We start from the raw sequence: 25084 nt of genomic DNA on the forward strand, positions 1-25084 counted from the left end.
TTAAAAGATTGTGGCGATGAATCCACCGCCCATTAAAGATGACTGGCACGAAACTGGATCACTCAAGGGAATCGTGACACTAATCGTAGCTGTACCTGTTCCAAACCACACATTTACCTACACGTAATTCAAGAAGAGAAGTGCACTTCACAGCTGGACTTGGCCATCAGATCTAGAAGAACCAAAGTTCTGAAGTTTGTGCCCGAACGCACGGTGAAATCTCAATGTCCTTATTAAAAGTTGTAGATATTCTGAGCACACGGTCTAGAATAACCGCGGTAATTGATTACGACCGTCCAAATAACTAATGTGCTTGATATTTATCACTAGAGTTGAGCGAACCTCCATCACGCCTGGGATTTTATAAGCAACTTTTGATAAGGTATAGGCCGATCTAAAGAGCCCCTGCTAACCCAGGGGTGTCAAACTCTAGCCCTCCAGCTGTTGCAAAACTTCAATTCCCATCATGCCTGGGCAGCCGAAGCAGGGATTAGTATGATTTGACTTCTACATTCACAGTTTTGGCAAAAATTATTTGAGACCATTTCGATGGACAACTAATTTCAGAGCAAAAGGAAAGCGCATGTACCATTAGGAGTAGTAAAAATTTTTAATTTTTTTTTCCCCCTTACCTTGTTGGCACTGCGGCGGAGTTCCCAGTGGCACGGTCCTTTTTTTTTTTTTTTTTCAAAATGATGCCCGGTTCCTGTAATCTGTTCTGTTTTCTTCTTGTGCACCGGCCTGTTCTATGCACTGGAGACGGGCCTGGCGCCCCCAGCATAACGATATTCCCTCGGTGACGCGCCCATGCTTAATTCCAATGGAAAAAGGGACCACACCACCGGGATCTCCATGCCGGTGCGGACTCTGTAGTGGGGGAAAAAAAGAATTTCACTACTACTTAGAGCCAGTTCATACAGAGCAAAAGTGGCAGAATTCCGCAACGGAACTCTCAACCACAAAATCCCGCCTGCCACAATGTCTATATGGAATTGCTTGTGCACCTCCACTATCTGGTCAAAGAATTGGCATGTCAATTCTTTGAGCGGAGGCGCACAAGCCCTCCTATAGAGACATTGTTTGACACTGAGGTAGGTGGGATTCCACAGTCAATAATCAGGAGACCGCCAAGTGCCAATCCTCCAACCGGTATTTACAAAGAGTCAAAAATATTGGGCACTTGAAACATAGCAGACTTGTCCCATGGGAAACCCGACTGAGCTAAAGAGACTGTGCCGCCTCGACATTGCATCGCATTGTCTAAACTGTGCACAAAGGGTCAATATGTAACCTTTGAAAAACAAGTGTTCTTGTATATTTCTAAATGAAGTCAATTGAAATATTGAAGGATATACTGGTATCAAGTGTTTATTGGAAGGCAGGATTCCGCGGCGGAGAGTTCCGCCTTAGAATTCTGCCGATTTTGCTCCGTGTGAACTGGCCCTAATGGTGAAAGCCAAGCATGCTTCGTGGTATTGGAAGCTCTTTTTCTCTGTCTTGGCTTTCATGCTGCCTGAGCCACAAGTCATCTGGGTGTTTCTCAGCCGCTTCCCACCCACCAGCCTTGATTGATACGTCTCTGGATCTTCTTGCAGCCCTTTGCAGCCACACATGACCCATTACTGAGCCTGAGCATTTGCCCTTTCAGCTGATAATTGTTCTTTACAACCAGGTTGTATGAAGCCACATTACAGCAGCTGAGCCCTACTGCACCACCACCCTATTGCCATGCTATATTACAAAAGAAATTTCCCCATTTGCAACACTCAAAAAAAACAACAACCCAATGATCCAACCACTCGTAGTGTGACCCATAGGATGATCCCCTATGCTGCCGTATAGTATCCTGCACACACATACTGTACAAGCCCCTTTTCTGGTAATGCGCATTTGGTTAAATTGTGATGACATATTGTGCGACTACCCTACTATAATATTAAAACATGCATGCATATATATTGCATATGCATATATACTGTTGCAAAGGATTTTAATCTTTTATATAAGGCGTTCTTTTATTGTATCAGCTTTGCCCCTGCAGCCCTCCCCTCCCCCAGCCAGTTCTCCGTATTCACTGTGCCTCTGTTTTAAAAGGCATACAGAGTTGGCAAACACTTTACTGGGAAGGTCCTAAGCTGGTGCCTGGGGCTGGTCTGCATTCCACAGAGCTTGAGACGCCTGCTGGGCAAGTTGGAGGGTGAGAGGTGGCGACTGTGTAGTGGTTTGGTTCAGATGGTCGTGGGGGAGGAGGGGAATGCAAAACAATACTCCTAGATACCCACCTGGACACCTTTTGTGCTCGCCTTCTGTGTAATAGCCTCTGTGGCATAGATCCTAACTGCAGATACACTGTAACCCAGGGCGTGCTTTACACTGTATTAACCCTTTAAATGAGTGTGAAAAGAGGCCATAGAGTTACTATATATATAAATTAAAAAAAAATTTGGGGTTTAAAAACAACCCTAGTTCTGTGTCGTATCCCGTGACAGCCGACCATGATACGCTTCTAAATGCATACAACAGCACATTGTATTGAGCTACTTGAGTTCAGATGGACTTTAGTCCTCATGTCTCCTATATCTGTACTGATACAGCTGACCTGCTGTTACACCACGGGCTAAATGTGGCATTTTACGGCCTTTTTTTCCCCTGCCCTTGTTTTGCTGTCTGAATGGTATACTGTAATTTTTGCAGCTTTAGGGGCCAAACTGTTAAAATATTGTTCTCAACTTTATATTACATATACACCAGGCTTCTTTGCTTGGCGACAAACGTTCCGCTGTTCAAAGATCATTTGCCAAAGAAATCTCATGCGTGCCATTTTTATTTTTTTTTTACTGATGTTGCACACGAGGAAGCAAATGTGCCACTCAGCCCAGAACACAGCGGTCATGACCTTCCTGTATGACCTCTTTTTAGGGCTCGTTCCCACTGAGCAAAAGCAGCTGAATTTCTGCGCTGAATCAGCGCTGAAATTTCAGCCGTTAAAATAGGTGCAGAGCTCATTTCCATTGTGTTGAATGGAAATTCTGCTCTGCAGTTCACACAGTGGAATTTCCGCACTGAACTAATCCGCTTTCCGCCAGAAGAATGAACATGTTCATTCTTCCGCTAGCGGAAGCCTATACAAATCAATGGGGCTCTGATTTTATGTTTCAGCGCGGATTCAGCGCGGATTCAGCGCGGAATACAAGCGTAATACAAGCGGAAATTACTCGCTGAATCAGCGCGGAAATGGGGAAAAGGGGGGGGAGGAGGATTCTAGTATATGTTCTGGTATAGTCTAGTTTACTCACCAAATACTCGCTGAATTTCAGCGCTGAATGCATGCGGATTCAGCGCGGATTCCTCGAGTATTCCGCGCTGAATTTGTCAAGAGCTGATTACGAGCTGAACACTTTCCTAGCAGAATACGCAGGGATTCTGCTTGCATTCTGCTTATATTCTGCTCGGAATTCAGCGTCAGTTGATTTCAGGCGGAAATATTTCCTTGCGTAATCCGCTCCTTTTGCTCTGTGTGAACGTAGCCTTACTGTACAAGTCACTGTACGTTTGTCATAAGCTTCCAGATTCTTTTTCTCCATGCGTGCCTGATATACCCTTCCTCCTTTCTCACCTGCATACTGAGCCCATATTGCTAGAATAGAGACGCACCTTGTGCCCCAAGGCAAGACTACCCCCCCCTCTCCTCCTCCTCCTTTCTCTGATCCTGTCCCTGCCAGGGTGTGTCTGGAATGAAGGTTAACTATTTTATTGCCAGTGTCTTTCTATTCCTATCTCTTTTTACCAATATGAATGGACGAGCTTTTACTGAGTGTGAACGCAGATTAAAGGGGTTATCCAGCGCTACAAAAACATGGCCACTTTTCCTCCTACTGTTGTCTCCAGTTCAGGTGCGGTTTGCAATTAAGCTCCATTTACTTCAATGGAACTGAGTTTCAAAACCCCACCCAATCTGGAGACAACAGTAGGGGGAAAGTGGCCATGTTTTTGTAGCGCTGGATAACCCCTTTAACATGTGGAAATGCATTTCTGTAAATTTGGGATTATTGGGAAGTAGGATTTGTGCCTTCTTTCCTTTCAAAGAACCTGCAAGAGATTACGTAAAGTTGCTTCATGTTATGCAGGCACTTCACTATATATTACCAATGTACATAACTTTATATGTGTAATACTGTCTAGAGCTTCACTTTTATGCGGTGAAGAATAAAATGAGGAATATTTGCATAACTCTTTGTAAGGGGTATGCATTTGGTTGTTTTCTGCTTTTTATACTTATACGTAGTATGCAAATTTGTGTCCTTCATCTCTTCTTTTTTTTTTCTTCTTAAGGGTGCGTTCACACCTACAGGATCTGCAGCAGATTTGATGCTGTGTTCAGTTATTTAAACGAAATCTGCTGCGGATCCGCAGCAGAAAATACGCTGCGGATCCGGTAAGTGTGAACGTACCCTAAGGTTACAAACACACACACCGTATATGCAGCAGATACGCAGCAAATACGCAGGAGATCTGCAGCAGATTTGATGGTGCAGATTTGATGCTGTGTTCAGTTATTTAGATCTAATCTGCTGCGTATTTGTTGCGTATTTGCTGCGTATTGCAGCAGTAAATACGCTACGTATACTGTGTGTGTTTATACCCTAAGGGTACAAACCCACACACCGTATACGCAGCAGATACGCAACAAATACGCAGCAGATTTGATGGTGAAGATTTGATGCTGTGTTCAGTTATTTAGATCTAATCTGCTGCGTATTTGCTGCGTATCGCAGCAGTAAATACGCTGCGTATACGGTGTGTGGGTTTATACCCTTAGGGTAGCTTCACACACATCGTATCGCAGTGTATTTTCTGCTGCAGATCCGCAGCTGATTTGATCTAAATAACTTAACACAGCATCAAATCTGCACAATCAGATCTGCTGCAGATCCGGTGTGTGTGTGTGAAGGCACCCTATTTCACACGGGGTGTGTGTGTGTGTGTGTGTGTGTGTGTGTGTGTGTGAGAAGGCACCCTGTTCACACGTACAGGATCTGCAGCAGATTTGATGGTGCAGATTTGAATCTGCAGCAGATCCGCAGCAGATTTTATGGCCCAGAATTGATTTGCTTCAAATCTGCGCCATCAAATCTGATGCAGATCCTGTACGTGTGAGCGCACCCTTAGGCCTTATTCATACGTTAAGTAATATTTTCTAGTCCTGAAACAACCCGCTATAAATTACGGATTGGACATCCGTAGTACATCCGTATTTCCAAAAATCCGTTTTTGCTACTGACTGCTTTATACAAGTTAATAAAGTTGAGTAGGTTAAAAAAAAATGGCACTAGTTTGCCCAACCCCTAAAATAAGTCACATGATCGCTTTTCAGCCTGTGGTTGCTTAGAAACAGAACCTTGTGACCTATGAGTCATCCGTATTTTTTTTTACGGAAATACGGATGCCAAACATGTTGCAATCCGTACACAATCCATAAACAATTGATTTCAATGAGAGGATCCTTAAACAAATCTTGGTCCGCACTAGGACATGTCCTTTTTTTTTTGCCATTGATTTTCATCCGTTACATCTACTGATTTTCATGTGTCAAAGAGGCGGACCCTATTGTTCCCTAGGCCCTAGCACCAATATACCCCACTGTACTGTATGTATATTGTACATCTCTGATTATACAAAGGGTGGGCACACAGAACGGTGAGGCGGAGCAGTGCTAGGGCCCCGAAAAGAATAGGCACTGCCTCTTTGACACTATTCACAGCCCAAATAAATAAAAAAATAAACAGACACAGGCAACAAAGTTTTATGTTAAGGGTACAAACACACACGGCATATACGCTGCGTATTTACTGCTGCGATACGCAGCAAATACGCAGCAGATACGCAGCAGATTAGATCTAAATAACTGAACACAGCATCAAATCTGCACCACCAAATCTGCTGCGTATCTGCTGTGTGTGTTTGCACCCTTAGAATGCTTGTAGTGATATCTATTCAGCGGTGCCGCTGGCTCAGTAGGCAGTCAGAGGGTTACAAATTCACTTTAAATCAGATGTTCGAATCAGGGCCAAATGGCTTATTAGGGTACAAACACACACGGCATATATGCTGCGTATTTACTGCTGCGATACGCAGCAGATACGCAGCAGATTAGATCTAAATAACTGAACAAGTCTGCACCACCAAATCTGCTGCGTATCTGCTGTGTGTGTTTGTACCCTTAACATACATAACAAAGTTTATATAACTTTGTAATGTGTGTTAATTAAGCTAAAAACACTGGAGCTGGTTAAGTGCCTTTCTAGTGCCGATATTGGGGCCAATAAATAAGTGTGTGCACAAGAATTGTGGTGGAAAACCCGACGCACTCGTTTTACCGATTTGTAAACCAAGTTAGTCAAAAACTGACTGACTGATCCCTCTCATCAGTAGAGCGTAACTTAGGGAAGATGTGGCTTAAATGTGTTACATCTGCACCAAAAATAAGCCATATTTGGTTTACATTTTTTCCTTAAAAGTAGGAATCCTTTTAGGCGGCCTGATATAGGGCTATCTATGAAAGCAAACAATCGACGGTTAGCAGTTACACAGGACAACTAATCAAGTGGCCGGCTGGCATAGATGATCCTTGTATCATTCATGCAACCATTTAAATACATTATCAGCCGCACATGGGACATGCGCAGCTGGTAAACAATAATTTTTCCACTCCTGCACTGATCATTGTCCCTTTTACACGGGGCGATTATCAACTAAATGAGCATTTCTCACCCTGGGATTAGCGGTGAGAAAACTTGCCCAACGTCCCGGTTTGGCCAAACCCGAGCACTCAGCATTTGTCTCCCGGCGGCTGAAGAAGTTTGATGCAGCCTTAGGGAGTACTGGAAAAAATGGATGCAGTCATAGGCTGGGTTCACACTACGTAAGACACCAGCCCTTCTGTGACCCGGGCCATTATCACAGAATGGCTGGTGTCAGTGTTATCCCGGCCGGATAAACTTCAATTCTATTTAATTGGGATGTGGACGCATCTGTATGCACCAGCATCCCAATTCACCATTGAACACCGCACTCTCCCTTGTGCGACCTGTCAGATCCACGCGAGCCTGCTAGGGATCACGGCCGGAGCGTATATTTCCCTCTGACTGCAGTACAACAAAGTTTTGTATTAATCACGGCCGTTGTTGCAAATCGAAAACAACGGCCGTGATTAATACAAAACTTATGTTGTGTGAACATAGCCATAGGCTGTATCCATGTTTTCCAGACAACTCTAGACCTGCATCCAAATTCTTCAGGTACCGGAAGTAAAATGCTGAGTGTTCTGGTTCGGCAAGTTTGATCATCACTACCAGGGATCATAGTTATCCCTTTATCCCGTATGCCATGTTCCTAGAGAACACACAGGGATTTCAGTTCAACAACAAATTACCTAATATCCTCTTACAAATTCATTGATGTGAACCAGGTAAAATGAATCATTTAAAGGGCTTATGGCTGATTAGAAAAACATAGCTACTTTTCTTCCAAAAACTATTCCGCACCTGTTCACAAATCATATGTTTGAGCTATTGCAGCCTGAACCCTATTCACTTCCTGGAGCAGAGCAATTCGAGATATAACCCATGGATTGCTATGGTGTTGTGTTTGCTTTTAATAGAAACCGCCCCATAGATCACTCTCTGATTTTCATCACTGATTTCTATTGACATGGCGGATTCTACGTGGAATCGTGCAGATTCTGTATTGGGAAACATAGCTTTAGCGTTACGTGACTTGTGACTCCGAAACTTTTTTTTTTTTTTGTTTTGTTTTTACCTGGAAGCTTCCCTGCACTAAATGCTGATAAAGAACATATCCAGTAATTGTATAACACTGAACTGAAACCCGTAATTCTTCCTAAGCGTCAGAGAGGGTGAAGCGGCTTAAGCAGCTGGGGCGTGTTGCTGTTTCTGTCAAGCTCTACGTTGGTCTTCTTTTTAGGGTGTATTATTTCTGATTACTGCCTTTGTTCGTATAGCAAGAGTATGTAGCTGTCTGAGCTCCTCCTCTTGTGGGTAGGTATTATCCTGCATTTCAAGAACAAAATGCGTTCTCCTTCTAGAAACAAATGTTTGTTCTCATAAAGCTCGTGTGTCAGATTTCCAGCGCTCCCTCCTTTCCAATGATACACACACCTGAACCCTTTCTGCCAGTTCATGCTTAGATGTTTTGGCACACAGTCCAGACTGTAGTGGCCTGTTTGCACGAAGCAGTTATACTTCGATCCAAGTGATTACAAGCAGCCAGGGCAGTTTCTAGGTAAGCAGGGTGAATCTAAATAAATAATCAGTCACAGTACAATTACATCCAGTGACTCACAGGGGGCGTCTTCCCTGATTAGAGTTGTACTTCTCTATCCAGCCCAGACAATTTCTTCAAGCTACAAGTAATCTCTCCAGAAGATGACAAACTAGGGTTTTTAGGGTCCTATTACACAAAGCGATATTACACAACGATAGTTGTTAGTTACGATCGTTACTATGATCGTTATTGCGATTGTTACTATGATCGTTTACTCCATCCCAGCAAAGCAATGAACAATGTGCAATTATACTGAACGATTAGGGAAAAAATGCGGAACTTGAGCGAACGAATGTGGAATTACATCGAACGGTTAACGATGATTTTAGGTTCCGATCTAAATAAAGAATTAACGACACATGAACAATTTTTCGATCGTTACCTGCAATTACACAGAACGATCATCATTTAAATTTGAACGATATAAGGATTTTTCGTACGATAATCGTCCCGTGTAATAGGGCCCTTAGTCACTGCTTCCCCCCCCCCCCCCTTTGGGTAGGTCACCCTAGTAGTCTTCCTCATTAGGTAGGTACCTCATCTGTCCCCTCTGCCGTTAGTATTTCCAGTAGCCAGATGTAAGTAGCATCCCGCTAGTAGTCAGTGGTCAGGGATTCGGATTGGTTGGAAGTTATGCAGCATAACCCACTATTTATCGTGACAATCTTCTTTTTTTTTATCTCAGCCAGCATGATAGCATAAACACTTTTTTTCAGCAACATGGGCTACTGTAGCCGATTTCTGGGATTGAGCCTGGTAAGCTAGCCTGTGCATCAGCAAGCCTTGGTCGTCCATGACTCACTGGTTGGTTCTCATCTGTTCTTCCTTGGTTGTTGTGAACCACTGCATACAACAAACTCTCCACATGATCGGCCTTTTTGGAGATTCTGTTGCCCATATGTCTAGCCACGTATGCTTGCTTATTTTTCCAGCTTCCAACACATAAAGTTCCAGAACTGACTATTCATTTACTGCCTAATATATCCTTCCCTTTCACACGAGACATTGTCATAAGATATCTCAAATACATAAAAAAAACATACTGACAAGGAAGTAGCGCATCAACAAATACTTTATTGAAAAAAATCCCTAAACAGGAGCAGTAAAAAAGGAGACAAGCCCTCAATATTACCAAACTTCTAAAACACTTAAAATGTCACATACTAGTCCCACTTCCGTCCAAGCTGGGATACCCCAATCAGTCTGGCCATAGACAATGTCCCAAGGAGTCACATACATAATCCACAAGCTAATCAATTGAATATTGCAGTATATAGCTCAGAAAGATGACAAATAATGTTCAGGGTTCACCATGTGTGATCAAGATCAGAGGGTCAGGTGGGGACAAGAACACCCCACCTATACACCCCATTATACCCCAACAGATTATGCAGGCTCTGCAATGTTGTCTAAAATAACTTGTCTGAACATGGCCAAGTGATTAGTGTTACCGGGCTTCATCCCAGGTGTTTTTCCTGTCAAACAATCTGATTAAGCCTGGTCCTAGGGATGGTCCGAACCGAGTTCGGTTCGGGTTCGTACGAACCCGAACTCTTGGAAATTATTCCCGCTGTCTGGCCGCTCCGTGGAGAGGGTGGATACAGCGGGAGGACCGCCTGGAAAACTGGCATACAGCCATAGCAATAGGCTGTATCCCAGTTTTCCAGGCGGTCCTCCCGCTGTATCCACCCGCTGCACGGAGCGGCCAGACAGCGGGAATCTGATACCGAGCGTTCGGGTTCATACGAACCCGAACCTCGGCAGGTTCGGACCATCCCTACCTGGTACTGCTAATGACTTGGCAAAGCTCAGACAGTCAGTTTAATGCAAATGTGGGAACATAGCCTCATGTTACGGCTGACCAGTACGCGTGGCTAGATAAATAACAATAATATCTAGATTCTGAAGGTACACAAAAACAAAAAAAAGGTAAGGGCCCTGCTCGTAAGTTCTTAAAATCTGTGAAGAAATAGTGCAGCCATCTTGCATAAATAGGGTAGTGCGCATAAAGGTGGGTGAGCCAGATACCAGCAGATAAACATTTAGAAAGTACATAGTACAGATCTATAGGTACACACAGAATTTTATGGGCTCCATATGGGCCCTAAATAGAGCTGCTTTGTAGAAAAATTGCTGGAAATGAAGACATGGTAGATACCGTTTTAAAATTCTGCTGCAAATTCACATGTTGCATGCAGATTTGTATTGCACAATGGCCGTTATTCATATAATAACAGGCATGGTTATAAAATAACTGCCGTTATTTGTTGTTAAATGACGGCCGTTTTTACGTTGTATGAATATAGCCTCAATCAGCAGCGTATCGTCTTTAGACATATATATATATATATTTTTTCTTTTCTTCCAAGATGAATTTAGAGTTTGTATTCTGCATAGTGTAGGTTTTTTTGGCTTCCCCTGTATTAACACTGCAGAAGAACTGGCTGAACTGGATGAGCGTAAAAATTCTCTACCTATGTGTAACTTCTATTTTACACAAAGGGACTAAGAGTTTCTCTTACAGATTTCGTGAGAATCTTCAAGGAAATAAAACTGGCACCACAGTAGTTCAGTGGAGTATATGCAGAGTATAGGCAGGCATCATGCAGAGTGACTGTGTGTTGGCAACACAGGCCTAGCAGATACTGAATACTGCTATAAAGGGTTCATTTATTCATTGTGACAATGTTCATTAACCCTAACAGTACTTATTTTCTCTAAGGGTCCTTTTTAGACTGTAAAAACCCCTGCCCGATAAAAAAAACCGTCTAGTAGATCAACACTTTTTATTTTTTTTATTTTAAGGAGCCCTTTAAAATTATATACATTTTTACATGTAGCAAATGTCAATGTACGGAAATCACGTAGATATCTTGCTGCAGATTCCGTCACTTGCAACACCCCCACCCCCTTACGCTCCCGTTGAAGTTCCGCCGGTCACATAGGCTCCATTCTATGGCCAGGTGGATTCTGCCGTCCGCACAAAGAATTGACGTGTCAATTGTTTGGGCGGATGTCAGAATCCGCATGAGTCTAGAATGAAGCCCATGGGACGGCCAGATGTTCAAGCAGAAGCGCGCACGGAATCCACGGCAAGTTATCCGCACAATTTCCATAGTGTGCAAGGGCCCTTAGGACTTCTTTTCATGCCCCGTAATCCAAGCCGGGAAGGCTGTAAGTCCACTCCGCAGCATCACTCTCCGTAACCTGGAGTGTGGGAATAAGCCCGAAGGTTAGTTGGTGACTCTGAGACCACCACTGATTCATGTAGGCTGGTGATGTACAAGGCTGTGCTCCATACAGATGATTACAGGAGACAGGCTCCATAGACTTATAATGGTGCTGTCTTCTGCAAACATTCAGATCAAGTGGCTAGCTGGGGAGTGAAGCGCACACCCACCTGCTTCTTCTGGCTGATCATAACTTTTTAGATGTCTTTGTGACTAAAGAGTACCTGTCACTAAAAGCAACTTTCTTTTTTTAATCAAGTCTTTATTTTAAAATCTTAAGGATCATATACAACAGACAGGTCAAAAGTTATTGATCCCACTGGGTTTCCCTGGGATTAGAAGGTACTTCCGGGGAGAGAGCGCGGCACCTGCGCCATGTGTCCGTTGCCAAGAAGCGGTAGCTCGTTGCTTGATCGTTCACTGTGCTGACATGATCCGATTATCGTTCAAATGCGATCGTTATTGCGAAAATTCAAACGATAATCGTTCTGTATAAACGCACCATCAGTGGGATCAATAACTTTTTGACATGTCTTGACAGTGTATTTAGTTTTTTGCCATTTATTTTTTCTTAAAGAAAATTAAATAAATTTTCATATTTGAGATAAATGTCTTTAATGGGCTCTGGTACAGTACCTCAATTCACCCCCCCCCCCCCCCTTTCCCATCTTGCTATAGGATCAATCTTCCGTCTCCTGCTGAGCCTGGCAGCCTGTACTTTTGCGCGCACACACATTTTCCAGAATCTGTGTGGTCTCCTTTGTCCACTCTCCTTGCAATACAGTGCCCGCCTGTGCCAGCTGCCGTATTGAGGGGGAGCAAAAGAAAGGGTAGTGGTGTGGGCTTTTTTTTTTTTTTTTTTTCTTCCCCTCTTTTCCTTGGTGTCATGTTGCATCAGGTGTCAGAATACTTTCTTCTTACTTTTTCTTGTTATCGCTTCCTTCATTTGTGGATAAGCATTCATATTTTTAAAATAAACGCTCTCCTCCTGGAAAGGAGGGAGAAGTACTAGATCTCTACCTCACAAACAAAACCAGTGGCATCTTGAATGGGAATACTGTAACAATTGAGCATATGGTGGAGCCTGCTTATTGGGCTTTTTTTTTTTTTTTTTTTTTTTTTTTTAGCTGGAAGGTACGGTGCAATTTCCAAACGTTAATATGGCGCTTAAATATGTTAATTGTTATGGGGTTCTGAATGACTCCGTGAAAGGAGGGAAAGTGGGAACATTGAGCCTCAGTGCAGACTTTTTAGGTGTACCTCCAGATTAATCTAAAAACCTCGAACTAACTAAGGGCCTTATTACACCAACAGATACACATGCACAATGTCGGCTGAACGTGGTTTTTCAACACGTTGAAAGATCACGATTTGTGCAGCGACGTGCTCCATGTAATAGGAACGGCCTCAGCAGATCACTGCTGACTTTAATTGGCCGTCTGAATGATTGAAGGATCATTTGGGTGCCCCTTCCCGCTGCTCCTCGCTCGCTAAATGCATGTATAATAGCTGAGCTGATGGTGCCTGCTTATTATCGGGCTGTGTAATTCGGCCTTTAGTTTAGAAAGGTGAGTGTCGGATGAGTGCCCACTATGACTATGGGAATCTATAACTGTGCTAGGTGCCTGTCCTATAAAGGTTTTTCCTAATAGATAACATTTGTAAAGTTGGGAATCTAATGACTAGTGATGAGCGAATACTGTTCGATCGAATAGATATTCAAACAAATAGTAAGGTATTCCATCTATCAAATATTAACTAATAGTTCGCTGAATATTCAATAAATATTCGATAAGTGTTCAAATCACCCAGCTTCTGTTTTTTACCTCCAAGTGGTCAAATAGGTATTTTTCAATAATCGAATACTTGTTCCCATTGACTTTAATGGGATCGAATATTCGGGAGATATTCGTACGAATATCGAATATTTCACTATTCGCTCATCACTACTAATGACCACTTTGCCATAACTCCATATATTGTTTACCAGCTATAAAAACTGGTTATTTCTGCATTATTTCTCTACTGTTTTGTTTTTTTTTCTTGCGGTCCTTTTTAATTTCTTTCTACAATCACTTTACGCAAAAATTTTTCACAATCTATTCCTGTGCTTCTGTTGGACCGTGGAATATATTGCTGTGTGCCACTTTTCTGGGTACTTGTACATGTCCTTCTATTTTTTCACTACCTCTTTCTCCTACTCCTCTCTCGCCTCCTCACTTTTTTGTTTTTCTCTGGCTGGGCCCCGCAGGCGAGTCTTTGCATATGGTTTAAATTGACTGCAAACCTTGTCAGCTGAACTTTGCTTGACTCTGTGTAGTTTTTGCAGTACCATGAGCCCCGTTCGTGCATTCCTGACTTGTGTCCTGCCTCTTCATTTTGCAATACAAAGAGCAAGGTTTCTTTTACTCCGTTTTACACATTGCTGGTAATGCAAAACATATTGTAGCTTACTACCAACAGTGCCTTTTCCAAGACTGCACAAGCAGACAGGAAGCCCCTGGCCCTCTTGCCACTTTGGATGCCTTGTTGCATCTTGTGTATTCTGGTCCATATCTTATCTTATATTTGTATAAAGATTGTTCAGGGGAGGAGTTGAATAATTCTTATTCTCGATATAATGGACAACTTATATGTCTGTCACAATATGGTATTTTGAAAGGACGTAAAACAACAGTATCCAGTCATATACTCTTGAAGTTCCAGTAGTGGGTAATGGCAAAAGCATACGGCTATACAGCCATCAATATCCTGTACCTCAATTGCCTAGCAAAAATGCGTGAACCTACCTCCCAATGACCTAGGTCAGGGATGGGGAACCTTTGACCCTGAAGCTGTTGCATAACTACAATTCCCACCATGCCTGGAAAGCTACAATTCCCATCATGCCTGGATCATGCTTTAGCTTCGGCTGTCCAGGCATGATGGGAATTGTAGTTTTGCAACAGCTAAAGGGTTCTCCATCCTTAACCAAGATTCTTGCTATACTGTGAATGTACAAGTCACTTGTGCATAAATGTTTATAGCATTAAAAAAAATTATGAATTTTGCCTAATTTATTGTTTTTCTTTTAAACAGGCAGAGCACGTTGAATGAAGAGGGGGAAATGGATCTGCCAAACCATGCCAAACAACTGCTGCTTCAGCTGAACCAGCAACGAGCCAAAGGTTTCTTATGTGACGTCATCATCGTAGTAGAAAATGCTTTGTTCCGAGCTCACAAGAACATTCTCGCTGCCAGCAGCATGTACTTTAAATCTCTTGTCCTTCATGACAACTTGATCAATCTGGATACAGATATGGTTAACCCAGCTGTTTTCCGGCAGATATTGGACTTTATTTACACCGGTAAACTTTTGACATCCGACCAGCCAGGAGAGCAGAATTTTAGTGCTCTCCTCACCGCAGCAAGCTACCTCCAACTCCATGACTTGGCAACTCTCTGCAGGAAGAAACTTAAGCGTTCTGGGAAACCATTTGTAGGAAAGCTTGGTGTGCCCAGCATAGGCCGCGTAGGAAGAAGGCTTTCCGCCACCCCACTCGCTCACATGCGATTCTCTGGGTCCTTGGATGTTAACAAGAGTTCCAACTCAAATGAGTTGTCCAAAACAACAGTCCAAGAAGATGAGGTGTTTGTTAGCAATCCCAAACAGGAAAATAGCCACCCATTAAGCCTAGGCACAGGGAGCAACAGCAGCCTCAATAATAGCACTAATGGGAGTGACCATGAGCTAGGCCTTGACCTTTCAAAGAAAAGCCCGTCCCTACCTGCACAAGAAGAGAATGTACAACCAGACAGTCATGTAGGCTCACCACAATCTGCCTCAGCATCCATAGCCAACTGTGCCTCATACGAAGAATCCGCCCCCCAAAAAAGAGACAGCGAACCAATGGACTTGGACGAGAACCACTCTGAATCTGGGCCAAAGAATAACCTTTGCCACCCAACACGTAAAATGGAGTGGGACAGGAAAGAGAGAGAAAATTCTCCAGAAGTAGGAGAGGCTTTGCCCAATGGAGTTATTGTTGGGCCTATGTCAAAGGAGAGAAATTCTGGTGGAGGCTATGCTTCTGAGCAGAATTTCCAATGTAGGGAGGAGGTGGAAAATGGTAAAGACATCAGTGAGGAAAGTGGGCATAGTGAAAATGAAAATGACCATCCCAGTGCCAACTATGTTTACCGACAAGATGGATTTGAGACTGTGCCGTTTGGTGACAACTTGTATGTGTGCATCCCTTGCGGAAAGGGATTTCCTAACTCGGAGCAACTAAACGCTCATGTGGAAATGCATACTGAAGAGGAGCTATATATCAAAGAAGAGGATTCCTACTGTAAAGAGGAAGCAGAGGACCTGTCCACTCCCAACACAACATTTCCAAATGAACCAAGGCCATTTAAATGCTCAGTGTGTGAGAGGAGCTACAAGGATCCAGCCACCCTCCGACAGCATGAGAAAACGCACTGGCTGACCCGTCCTTTCCCCTGCAACATCTGTGGCAAGATGTTCACACAAAGAGGAACCATGACCCGCCATATGAGGAGCCACTTGGGCCTCAAACCGTTTGCTTGTGAAGAGTGTGGAATGCGCTTTACCAGGCAATATCGACTGACCGAGCATATGCGTGTCCACTCAGGGGAAAAGCCCTATGAATGTCAGCTCTGCGGGGGGAAATTTACCCAGCAGCGCAATCTGATCAGTCACCTGCGTATGCATACCTCCCCATCATAAACCAAAGACTTTCTCGATACCCTAAGAATGTGCTTCTCCTCTGCACACAAACTAACCAATTTACCTTCCTGATGACTTGCTGCTTTAAGGGTACCTGTTTTCCAGTTAGGTTGTATCATCGTAGAAAGGGGGTGTAATGCCTCATCTGAGCTTTAAGATGTAAAGAGTGATGACAACATTTCAAGCTATGGTACAGTGGAAGCAAGTTATGCGTTGCCTCCACGTCACTTCTCTCCCTTGCATCCTCAGGACCTACACAAAGACTTCAATGACCCTCTTGCTAACACAAAATAAAAGGCTGTAAATCGCTGGCGTAAAGCTAGCCGAATTACCATGCTCTTATTTTGCAAGGTGACAACATGGTAACGCAATCCAGCTTACGTTTGGGGTTTGAAGGTGTTTGGGTAGGAGGCATTTGCGGAAGGCATGTTTTTAGCATCTGAATCGTCCACGCCTTTCTACATCGTGGCCCTGCTTACATCTGTCCAGCCTTAAGAGGTGCTGGCTTTCTAATTGTATCCATGAATGAAAACCAAGGAAACCTCACGACTCCCTCTCCTGGTTACCGCTGTGGGCATTTGGATAGGTTCATGCCAAGTTGCTCCTCTCAAACACCAATGTAAAGATAAAAGCAGGCTGGCACTTTCTGGGGCACTTGGTATCTTTTTGGCTGTGAATTCTTTGCATGATCCTTATTATCTATCTTCTTTCTGAATGCCCTTTTTCACCACAGACTGGAAACTAACATTTTGCCCAACAGTTGCACCTATGTAAGCCAGTGGGAGGGAGGTCCTCTGTTATCCCCCACCCCCCTTCCTGTCCATAAATAGGTACTTGTCTCAGTGGTGGGCTTTGGGAGACTTGTTTGAATTACATTTTGAATCTGTGAATTTTTGAACTGGAAGTTTAGGGATATTATTTGGGGTGGTGGGTTAGTATTCTTGTTTTTCACTACTCACTTTTTACATGATCGAGCTTCTCTATGTATCGGTAAGCTCAGAAAACCGAAGCATCGTAACTCATTCTGTCCTTCACAGGGCTCCCAGTGCTTTGTTACAGTGCATAATGTCCTGCTTACATGACTCAAAAGTGTTGGCTGGTTGTAAGTTATGTTTATCTTCACCACACATGCTGCCTCCAAAAAAAAAAAAAAAAAAAAAATGGGGTAAGAAAGTCTCCTCTTCCAGACAGGTTTGCACTAGAGGCCGGTCTGGCGGGATAGAGAGTGTTCTTACCCTATTGCTGTTCATGGTGATTTGTCACCACTTAGGTACTCCTGTGTGTGTGTGTGAGTGCGTGTGTGTGCAAGAGTGTCAGCCTGGTTCGGCTATATATATAGAGACATGTAAGATGAAGGATGCTATGGACTGGTCAATTTTGCTACCTCTTGATAAGTGAGATGCTTTTACTAAGAAGCTTTTGCATAGTTTTTGTTTTCTTCATGTAAGTAAATGTATAAAGTTAGAACATTTAAATTAAATGGGAAGCATTAAAACATTAGACTGTCAGGAATTTGCCACAAACATTTGCTGTATTAAGACAACTTCTGATCCAAAAAAAAAAAATTAATCCAAAGAGATCCAATCTGAATGAAACCAAAACCTATTCCAAACCCTTTCTTCAACTCGTAACACTTCTTCCTACCACGCTAGCAGGTAGAGAGGGTCTTACCGCTATGACTTTCTATATGGGTGCAGTTAACAATTGCAGGACATCTTCTGTAGTTATTTGATTGGATAGAATTGGTAATGTATTTGCAAGTACACCTACTATGAGACAATTTAGTATAAATCTGTGTTCATCCTCTGCTTTGATCTTTCCTAAAACAGGGTCGTGCACAAGTACTCTGTCTACAACAGTAAGAAAAGTCACTTTATTATTAAAGCCCCCCCCCCCCCCATGACTCCCTTAAAGCATGCACTGCAGCGGGCTCTGGTGCAGGACCTACCGTATTTAGTAACCGGTCTCCTTTAAATGTTCTTGTAGCAGAAAAACTCTCACTTATACTTTAATTGACCAAAGTGTTAAGCAGTCTCTGTGTTAGTGCAAGTTAAAATTTTGTCAAAGGCACGTAACAGTATGGCGCTCCCCCAAAACGTCTAATGACCCTTCTCCAATGGCAGTGGCAGAATCTACAACGTTTACATTATTTTAAGACCAAAAATATTACATTTATAAAATGTGCCAGCCCGTAGTATTTTCTTTCTGATAGGAATCAATGTTCAGTCCTGGGAGAATTCGGAGTCAATTTGACATAAAGGAACAATGTAAAGCAAAAGGAATTCTAAGACAACAAGTTCTGTGCTCTTTGGGTGTAAATTAAAAAGGATTTTTGATATTGAGCTCACATGATGGCTATGTTCCCACAGCGTCTTTTTGTGGCCGTTGGAGGGCGAATAGCGGCTGTCATAATGACAGCCATCATTGTGAAATGACTGTTATTTGGCTTCAAACGGGGGAAAAAAAGGCACTGTGGAAACATAGCCCATTACTGACTTCAATGTCAAGTGTCCTGCTTACCTCAGATATGTTTTTTTTTTCAAAATTAAATGGTTTGTCAAGCGTTAGAAAAGCATGGCCACTTTCTTCCAGAGACAGCACCGCTCTTGTCTCCTGTTCAGGTGTGGTTTGCAATTAGGCTCCATTAACTTCAATGGAACTGAGTTGCAAACCTGCACCCAAACTGGAGATGAGCGGTGCTGTCAATGGAGGGAAGTGGCCAACGCTGGATAACCCCTTTAACTCTATATACCTCTACTAGAGCGATGACAGTAGAACCTGCATCATCTTTTGTAGCCTAATATTTTTTCTTAACTCTGTTTGTTAAAGTGTTACTGTCATTTAGAAAAACTTATGATCCTTACATGTCAAAAGCTTTGATCAGTCAGGGTTCCTAGTGATGAGACTCCCACCAATTTCTACATATCACCAGGACAATAGTGCACTTCACTCCCCTGCTCGGTGCTTGCCCCGACCCATTGCATGAGATGGGCTCTATTATAAATCTATAGATCTTCAATGAGATGAATTGAGCACCTAGCCCGGGAGTGAATGAAGGTAATACAGCTCACAACACCCGCAGAATATCCAACCCTGACCAGTGTATGGAGATGTGAGCTTCACCAAGCAATGTAACTGTAGAAAGGAAGTTCCAGCACTGCAGGTCGAATCCAAAGAATAGTTTTTATTGAAGTTCCGTAATAAAATCTGATGTCATAAGCTGATGCATTTCGAGCACCAAGGATTTTAGTCGTAGCTACGTCTAAGATCTTGGCGATCGAAACGCATCAGCTTATTACATCAGATTTTATCACAGACCTTCAATAAAAACTATTATTCGAACTTCAATAAAAATGGAACAAAAACTGTATTTCGGACCCGACCTGTAGTGCTGTATCTTCCTTTCTACTGCTCCATAGCTGGAAAGCGCAGACCATTACGATTCTTAAAGCTATATCTAATAATTGATATGGGGGGGGGACCCCGACCAATCAAAATGTTTAAGTTATCTGTGGAAATGTAAAAAAGTTTTCTATAAATGACAGTGACTCTTTATTGAACATAATTCAGTTCTATAAATATTTCTAGCTGTGTAGGTCTTCCCTTCTGGTAGATTGCTACCATGGACTGCATTTGGTTTCTGGTTATATAGTAATCTAATGGCCCCTCATAAAATGTTCAGCCGAAGCTCTTAAGAGCAATCCGGAACTACTTTGCACAATACAGTACATCTGCAGAAAGACCTCAGTGCCATATACGCAGTTTTTTTGTTTTGTTTTTTTCTGTTTTAAAAAAAAAATTTTTTTTACTGCATGTAAAAGTGGTTCTGTAGCAATAAGTAATGAGCACAAAAAATGTTAATCCCAATGATTGATATTTTTTTACTTATTGGAAAGCAGCAATAGAACTGAATTAGTCGTAGATCAATTTTACACCTATTCTTCTACATAGAATGGGAACATTTGGCCAACTGGGAATTGGAACTTTTTTTTTCTTTCAATTTGGGTGGTTGCCCTAGTTTAATAATTATTAGGGGAGCTAATCCTTAGCGGCACTGACATATGAAATCTATGTAGATTTTTCCAATAATGCCAACAAAAAGATTGATTTGATTTGTCACGTCTTGTGATTAAGTAAAAAAGCAGCGAGTCTTTTGATTCTAGCAAAGTGGTTACAACCAAATTATATAGAAAATCTTTTTGCAGTTGGATGTTCTTTCCTTCTAACACCCAAAGCAAAAACTTCTGCCCCTTCCATTCCTTACACTAATCGTGACGATAAAGTAAATGACAATTCAAGCTTCACCTTCACCCATGTGTTTATGAAAATCACGACTCTTAGAATATTTGGCTTTTGACAAGCATCTTTTTTTATGTATATTTTTTTTTTCTCAGCACTTAATATCGACACAAAGTCTGTGTATAGTTGAGCGTTGTACAAACTTTTTTTTTTCTTTTTTTTTTTTTTTTCCTTTTTAGCTAGCTGTGTAAGTTTGTGTTCTAGAGAATACATGTAAAGGAAAAAAATACATTTCCAAACTGTGACAACAATAATAATAACAATATTTCTCAAACTTCAGGGACTGGCTACCTCCAGGTAACAAACTTTCAGCCACATTTCTATGACATAGTATTGTATCAAGCATTTTTCTGTATTTTATGATAAAAGCAAAACACTAGTTTCATATAAAAGCAAATTTTAAGAGTTTTTGGACCTGGGTGGAGGGGGTGGGAGGGACTGGGAGTTATATTCTGCATATGGAATTGTGCTGTACATGGTGGGGGGGGGGATAAAAATGCAGCAGCAATTTCACAATATAAAAAGCAGGCAGTGGGAAATGCTTGTTTAGTTCCTGAATTATAACTTTTTGTTTTCTTTTCGGAATAACAGGAATCGATTTTTAAAGTGTAAAACCATAAACAAGGATGTATTACAAAAAAAAAAAAAAAAACAAAAAAAAAAAAAAAAAAGAAATAGCTTGTACCCAAATCCGTAAACTATTTTTTAAACCAAAGCACATTTTGAAGAAACCAACTGGGCTCAGAAATAAGACAAAAGAAAAAAAAAAGCGAAAAAAAAATGGACTATTTATATTTAACTCATTGTTTACATATGTCTTTACAGTTTCAGACCTCAACTACAGACCAGTCAAAATTAATTCCACATTTTCCATGGGTTTGCTGTGACCTCAGTTCTTTTCTGCTTTGGAATTCTTCAATTATAAAGTATTACATGATAGTCTGGTTTGGTAACTAATTAAAAGTTGGTAATTTTAACCCTGCCGGTACCTCTTGTAGTGTTGGGTATAAAGCTTGCAATGCGCTGGCTGAAAAGTTTTCATGGATGACCAAGTTATATTTGGAAAATCCCACAAAGTCCTTACCTGTCTTGATTGTGTCAGGCAGTACATAGGGCAACTGATGTGTTTTGTAGTCTTGAAAATAGTTTTAGGCTATGTACCCAGTTTGGGAACATATCTGAGGAAGGCCACTAATAGACGGCCACTAATAAAAAACATGATCTTTATTCGCGTCCGTTTAAAAGATTGTCACCTTCCCCGATATATTCCCAAGTGGGAACAATGCCTTAGTCTTTGCCAACACCCAGATTTTACTCTCGGAACAAAAAAACTTTTTTTTTTTTTTTTTCTTCCACTAAGGATCCAAGGTTTACTGGGTTAAAAATAATAAAATCTCCTTTATTTTTGAAAATTCTTCAAAATGTGTTGAAATTATAGACTTTAAAAAAAAAAAAAAAAAAAAACTTATGGATAATAGGCCATTAATTTTGTCTGGTCTTCAATAAATCAAAGATGGTGCAGAAATTTGCAGTGTTCGTATTGTTTCACTATGTATGTGCAGTTCTGAATGTATCTATCTCAACCCCCTGTGGGCAGCAGCATTGAGGCTGGCGAGTTCCTCATCGTTGCCTTTTGCTGTTACTTTTTCTCTCCAGTTCATGTTGGCTCTACTGAAAGAGCTAAGGAGAGGCTAAGATCCTTTCACTGTCATGGGCCGACAAACCCTATTTTGTGTCTGTGGCAGAACAACAACTTAAAAGACTAAAGGATTTCAGTAACAAGGAAAAAAAAAAAGAGACAATAAGCCTAAATATCCTCAGAGACTCAACAAATAGCCATAAATTACCAAGCAGGACTTTCTGTAGCTCTTCTGTTTCATACTGGATATCTTCTGTGATGCTTTATTTTTTTATTGTTACAATGTCACCGGCTTCATTTGATATAAATATATGTATATTTTTTTTTCTGCAAAATGTTCCCTCCCCTATTTTGTGTTTCCTGTTTAACAGAATGTAGTAACTTCTTCAGTCCTTCAAGTGCAGAAGGTGGGATGAGACCAAGAAGGCCCCATATCCCTTCCTATGTACAAAGCTATTGGACCACCAGGACATCATAGACCACCCACCTCCCATCCACCCTCTACTATAGTCATTGAATAGATGGGCTGCTTCCATACAGATATGTTGTCTGGTGCTTTAGCGTAAATCAATAGCTTCTATATGTACAGCATGCAAAAATTGCCTATTGTATTTTTGGTGAGCGTATCGTTTGTGTCCTTGTCAGTCCTGCTTTACCCATAGAAGATGTAAATATCATGCCAAATACACAGAACCGAGTGCTGTCAATTGTGTTGGAATATGAAATAATTTTATATATATATAGAAATATTTGGAATACTGCCTATAAGTTGGTGGTGGTTCCAGCTAAAAAAAAAACAAAACTATGCCCAGATGGTGTTCCAGCAGATGGAGGTGGACGCCAGCTAAGTTTTCTGCCCTGTTTTTTTGCTTCCTGGTTAAAAATTCAATTGTTGATGTGTTTTACAAGTGTAGTGACAATCCATAGTGGATATATCTTTTCTTCATTGTCGTATTTGACGTTTTCGAGTTGGAAAAGGGACCATTAAACAGGGTACCAACTGAATCTCACGTGAAGTCGTTATCCAAAGCTGTATATACGTGCAAAGGTTTCCATAGGTTCACAGATGTTATGGAGCGGTATGTAGTGGGCGCTTTTTTTGTCTTTTGACAGTCAACATATAGGACAAGTGAATAGTAAAGAAAACTATATCCTTCACCTTTATCGAATCAAGTTTATTTTTAATTCAAATTTATTTTTTAATTCAGTTTTTGTGTAAATCTTATGTAGCATAATACACAAACGTGTTACTGTTTTTTTTTTTTTTTTTTTTTTTTTGCTCTCCTGTACGAGGTAAAAGTGTTTACTTGGTCTTTTTTTTTTTTTTTTTTTTAATTATAACCCAGAGGTTAACGCGTTTGGCTAAGGGAAGGCATTAAACACTGTCTGGGCACTAGTTTAGTGTGTCATGTTTACGTGATTCCTAGAGAGAGAGAGAAGCTGGTTCCACCTGTCTGACTTCCAGGAATCTTGCCAGGGAGGCACCCTTTATTGTGTAAGAGCTCACCTTGCCTCTAGATGAGTCACTTGCTTCAGATTATAATAAATAATTAGCAAGTGTAATTAAATAAAGATCTAATCGCTCTTATGTAACATCCACAGCTCATATTATTCTCTCAGGGTTGGGTTATGGGCTTGTTGGCTTGTTAGCAACTTAAGTCTTTGAGCCCCCTGGTGTAATTTTTTTTTTTTTTTTTTAATTTTTGTTTTCCCTTGATCTTGTTGCCGATGCTTCTGTTTAATTTTCCAGTGTACATATCTGTATGAGCATGCCTGTAAAATGCTATTTCTAGCCCTGTCCATATCCTGGGGCTACTGGAAAGGAGGGGTTTCCCCCATTGCCTCTGCCCTTCTTCCTCACTCCCACCTTTTGCCTCCTTGGGCTGGTACGTTTTTCCTCATGGACTTCCTATTCAGGTCAGAGCACTCTTCTAGGGAGCTCATGTTATAGTGTCATATAGATAAAACGAAGATAATACAGAAGATTCTGGTGATCCGAACATTCGAGAAACTTTCAGTCTTAATGTACAGTGATGAAAAACTGTTATTTTATGATCTTTTCATTAAAAGCTTGATTGAAAACAAGTTGCTAGTATGACTTTTTTTGGTTATGACGTAAAAAGCTACGAACAGAGATTTATCATGACTGGTGCAAAGTTTTTCATGTCCTTGCTCCTACTCAGATGGCCTTTGAAAGAAGGATTCACATAATTGGTTTCGGTTGACAAAACCTCTTAAAAAAATTTGCATTCATTTTTATATATTGAGTGTTTGCATTGCCCATCTATTTTTCTAAAATGGAAGTAAAGGCCCTTTTACACAGGTCAGCGACCTGCAGCAGTTGAGCGCCGATCAGCGAGATTGGCTCTCCTTTGCAGAGTCTTCATGAGCAGCACGAATGGTCGCTGGATTGTTATTGACGGCACGTGACCTATTAGACAACAGGGAAATGTGTGGCCGATTACAACAAATTGGCACAAAAAAAGATAGAACAAACACTTTTTGTTTGATTATATCGTCAGCTCTTTTACATGTGCTTATTATTGTTCATGAATAGAGCTGTGCGAACCTCAAGCATGCTCAGGTCCGTCCGAAACCCAAGCGTGTGCGACATTTGGTTACTGGTGGCTGTAGAAATTGAATGCAGCCCTAGGCCATGTTCACACAATGTATATCTTTGTAAAAGTACAGCAGTTGTTGCCAATGCGAAAATGTTGCCTTGCCCTCTATGGAATCCCGGCCGGAGTGTATACACGTAGTATACGTTCCGGCAGGGATCCCTAGCGGCGCCGTAGAAAACTGACGTCTGTTTTCTGCGGCCGCAGAAAACCCAGTCAGTGCACA

The 25084-nt window shown here is 41.6% G+C and overlaps 1 protein-coding gene across 3 annotated transcripts in view; it reads left to right on the forward strand.

Annotated features, from left to right (window-relative positions):
- HIC2 (HIC ZBTB transcriptional repressor 2) overlaps positions 1–17384 on the forward strand; it is a 39182-nt gene extending 21798 nt beyond the window's left edge. For all 3 annotated transcript variants that reach the window (XM_069964052.1, XM_069964051.1, XM_069964050.1), the window contains one exon: positions 14652–17384. In XM_069964052.1, the coding sequence (XP_069820153.1) occupies positions 14680–16302 (1623 nt within the window). In that variant the 5' untranslated portion in view covers positions 14652–14679 and the 3' untranslated portion in view covers positions 16303–17384. The remainder of the gene's footprint in view (positions 1–14651) is intronic.
- Positions 17385–25084: the final 7700 nt, after the last annotated feature.

This window comes from Dendropsophus ebraccatus, chromosome 3 (genome assembly GCF_027789765.1).
Source record: "Dendropsophus ebraccatus isolate aDenEbr1 chromosome 3, aDenEbr1.pat, whole genome shotgun sequence".
NCBI lineage: Eukaryota > Metazoa > Chordata > Amphibia > Anura > Hylidae > Dendropsophus > Dendropsophus ebraccatus.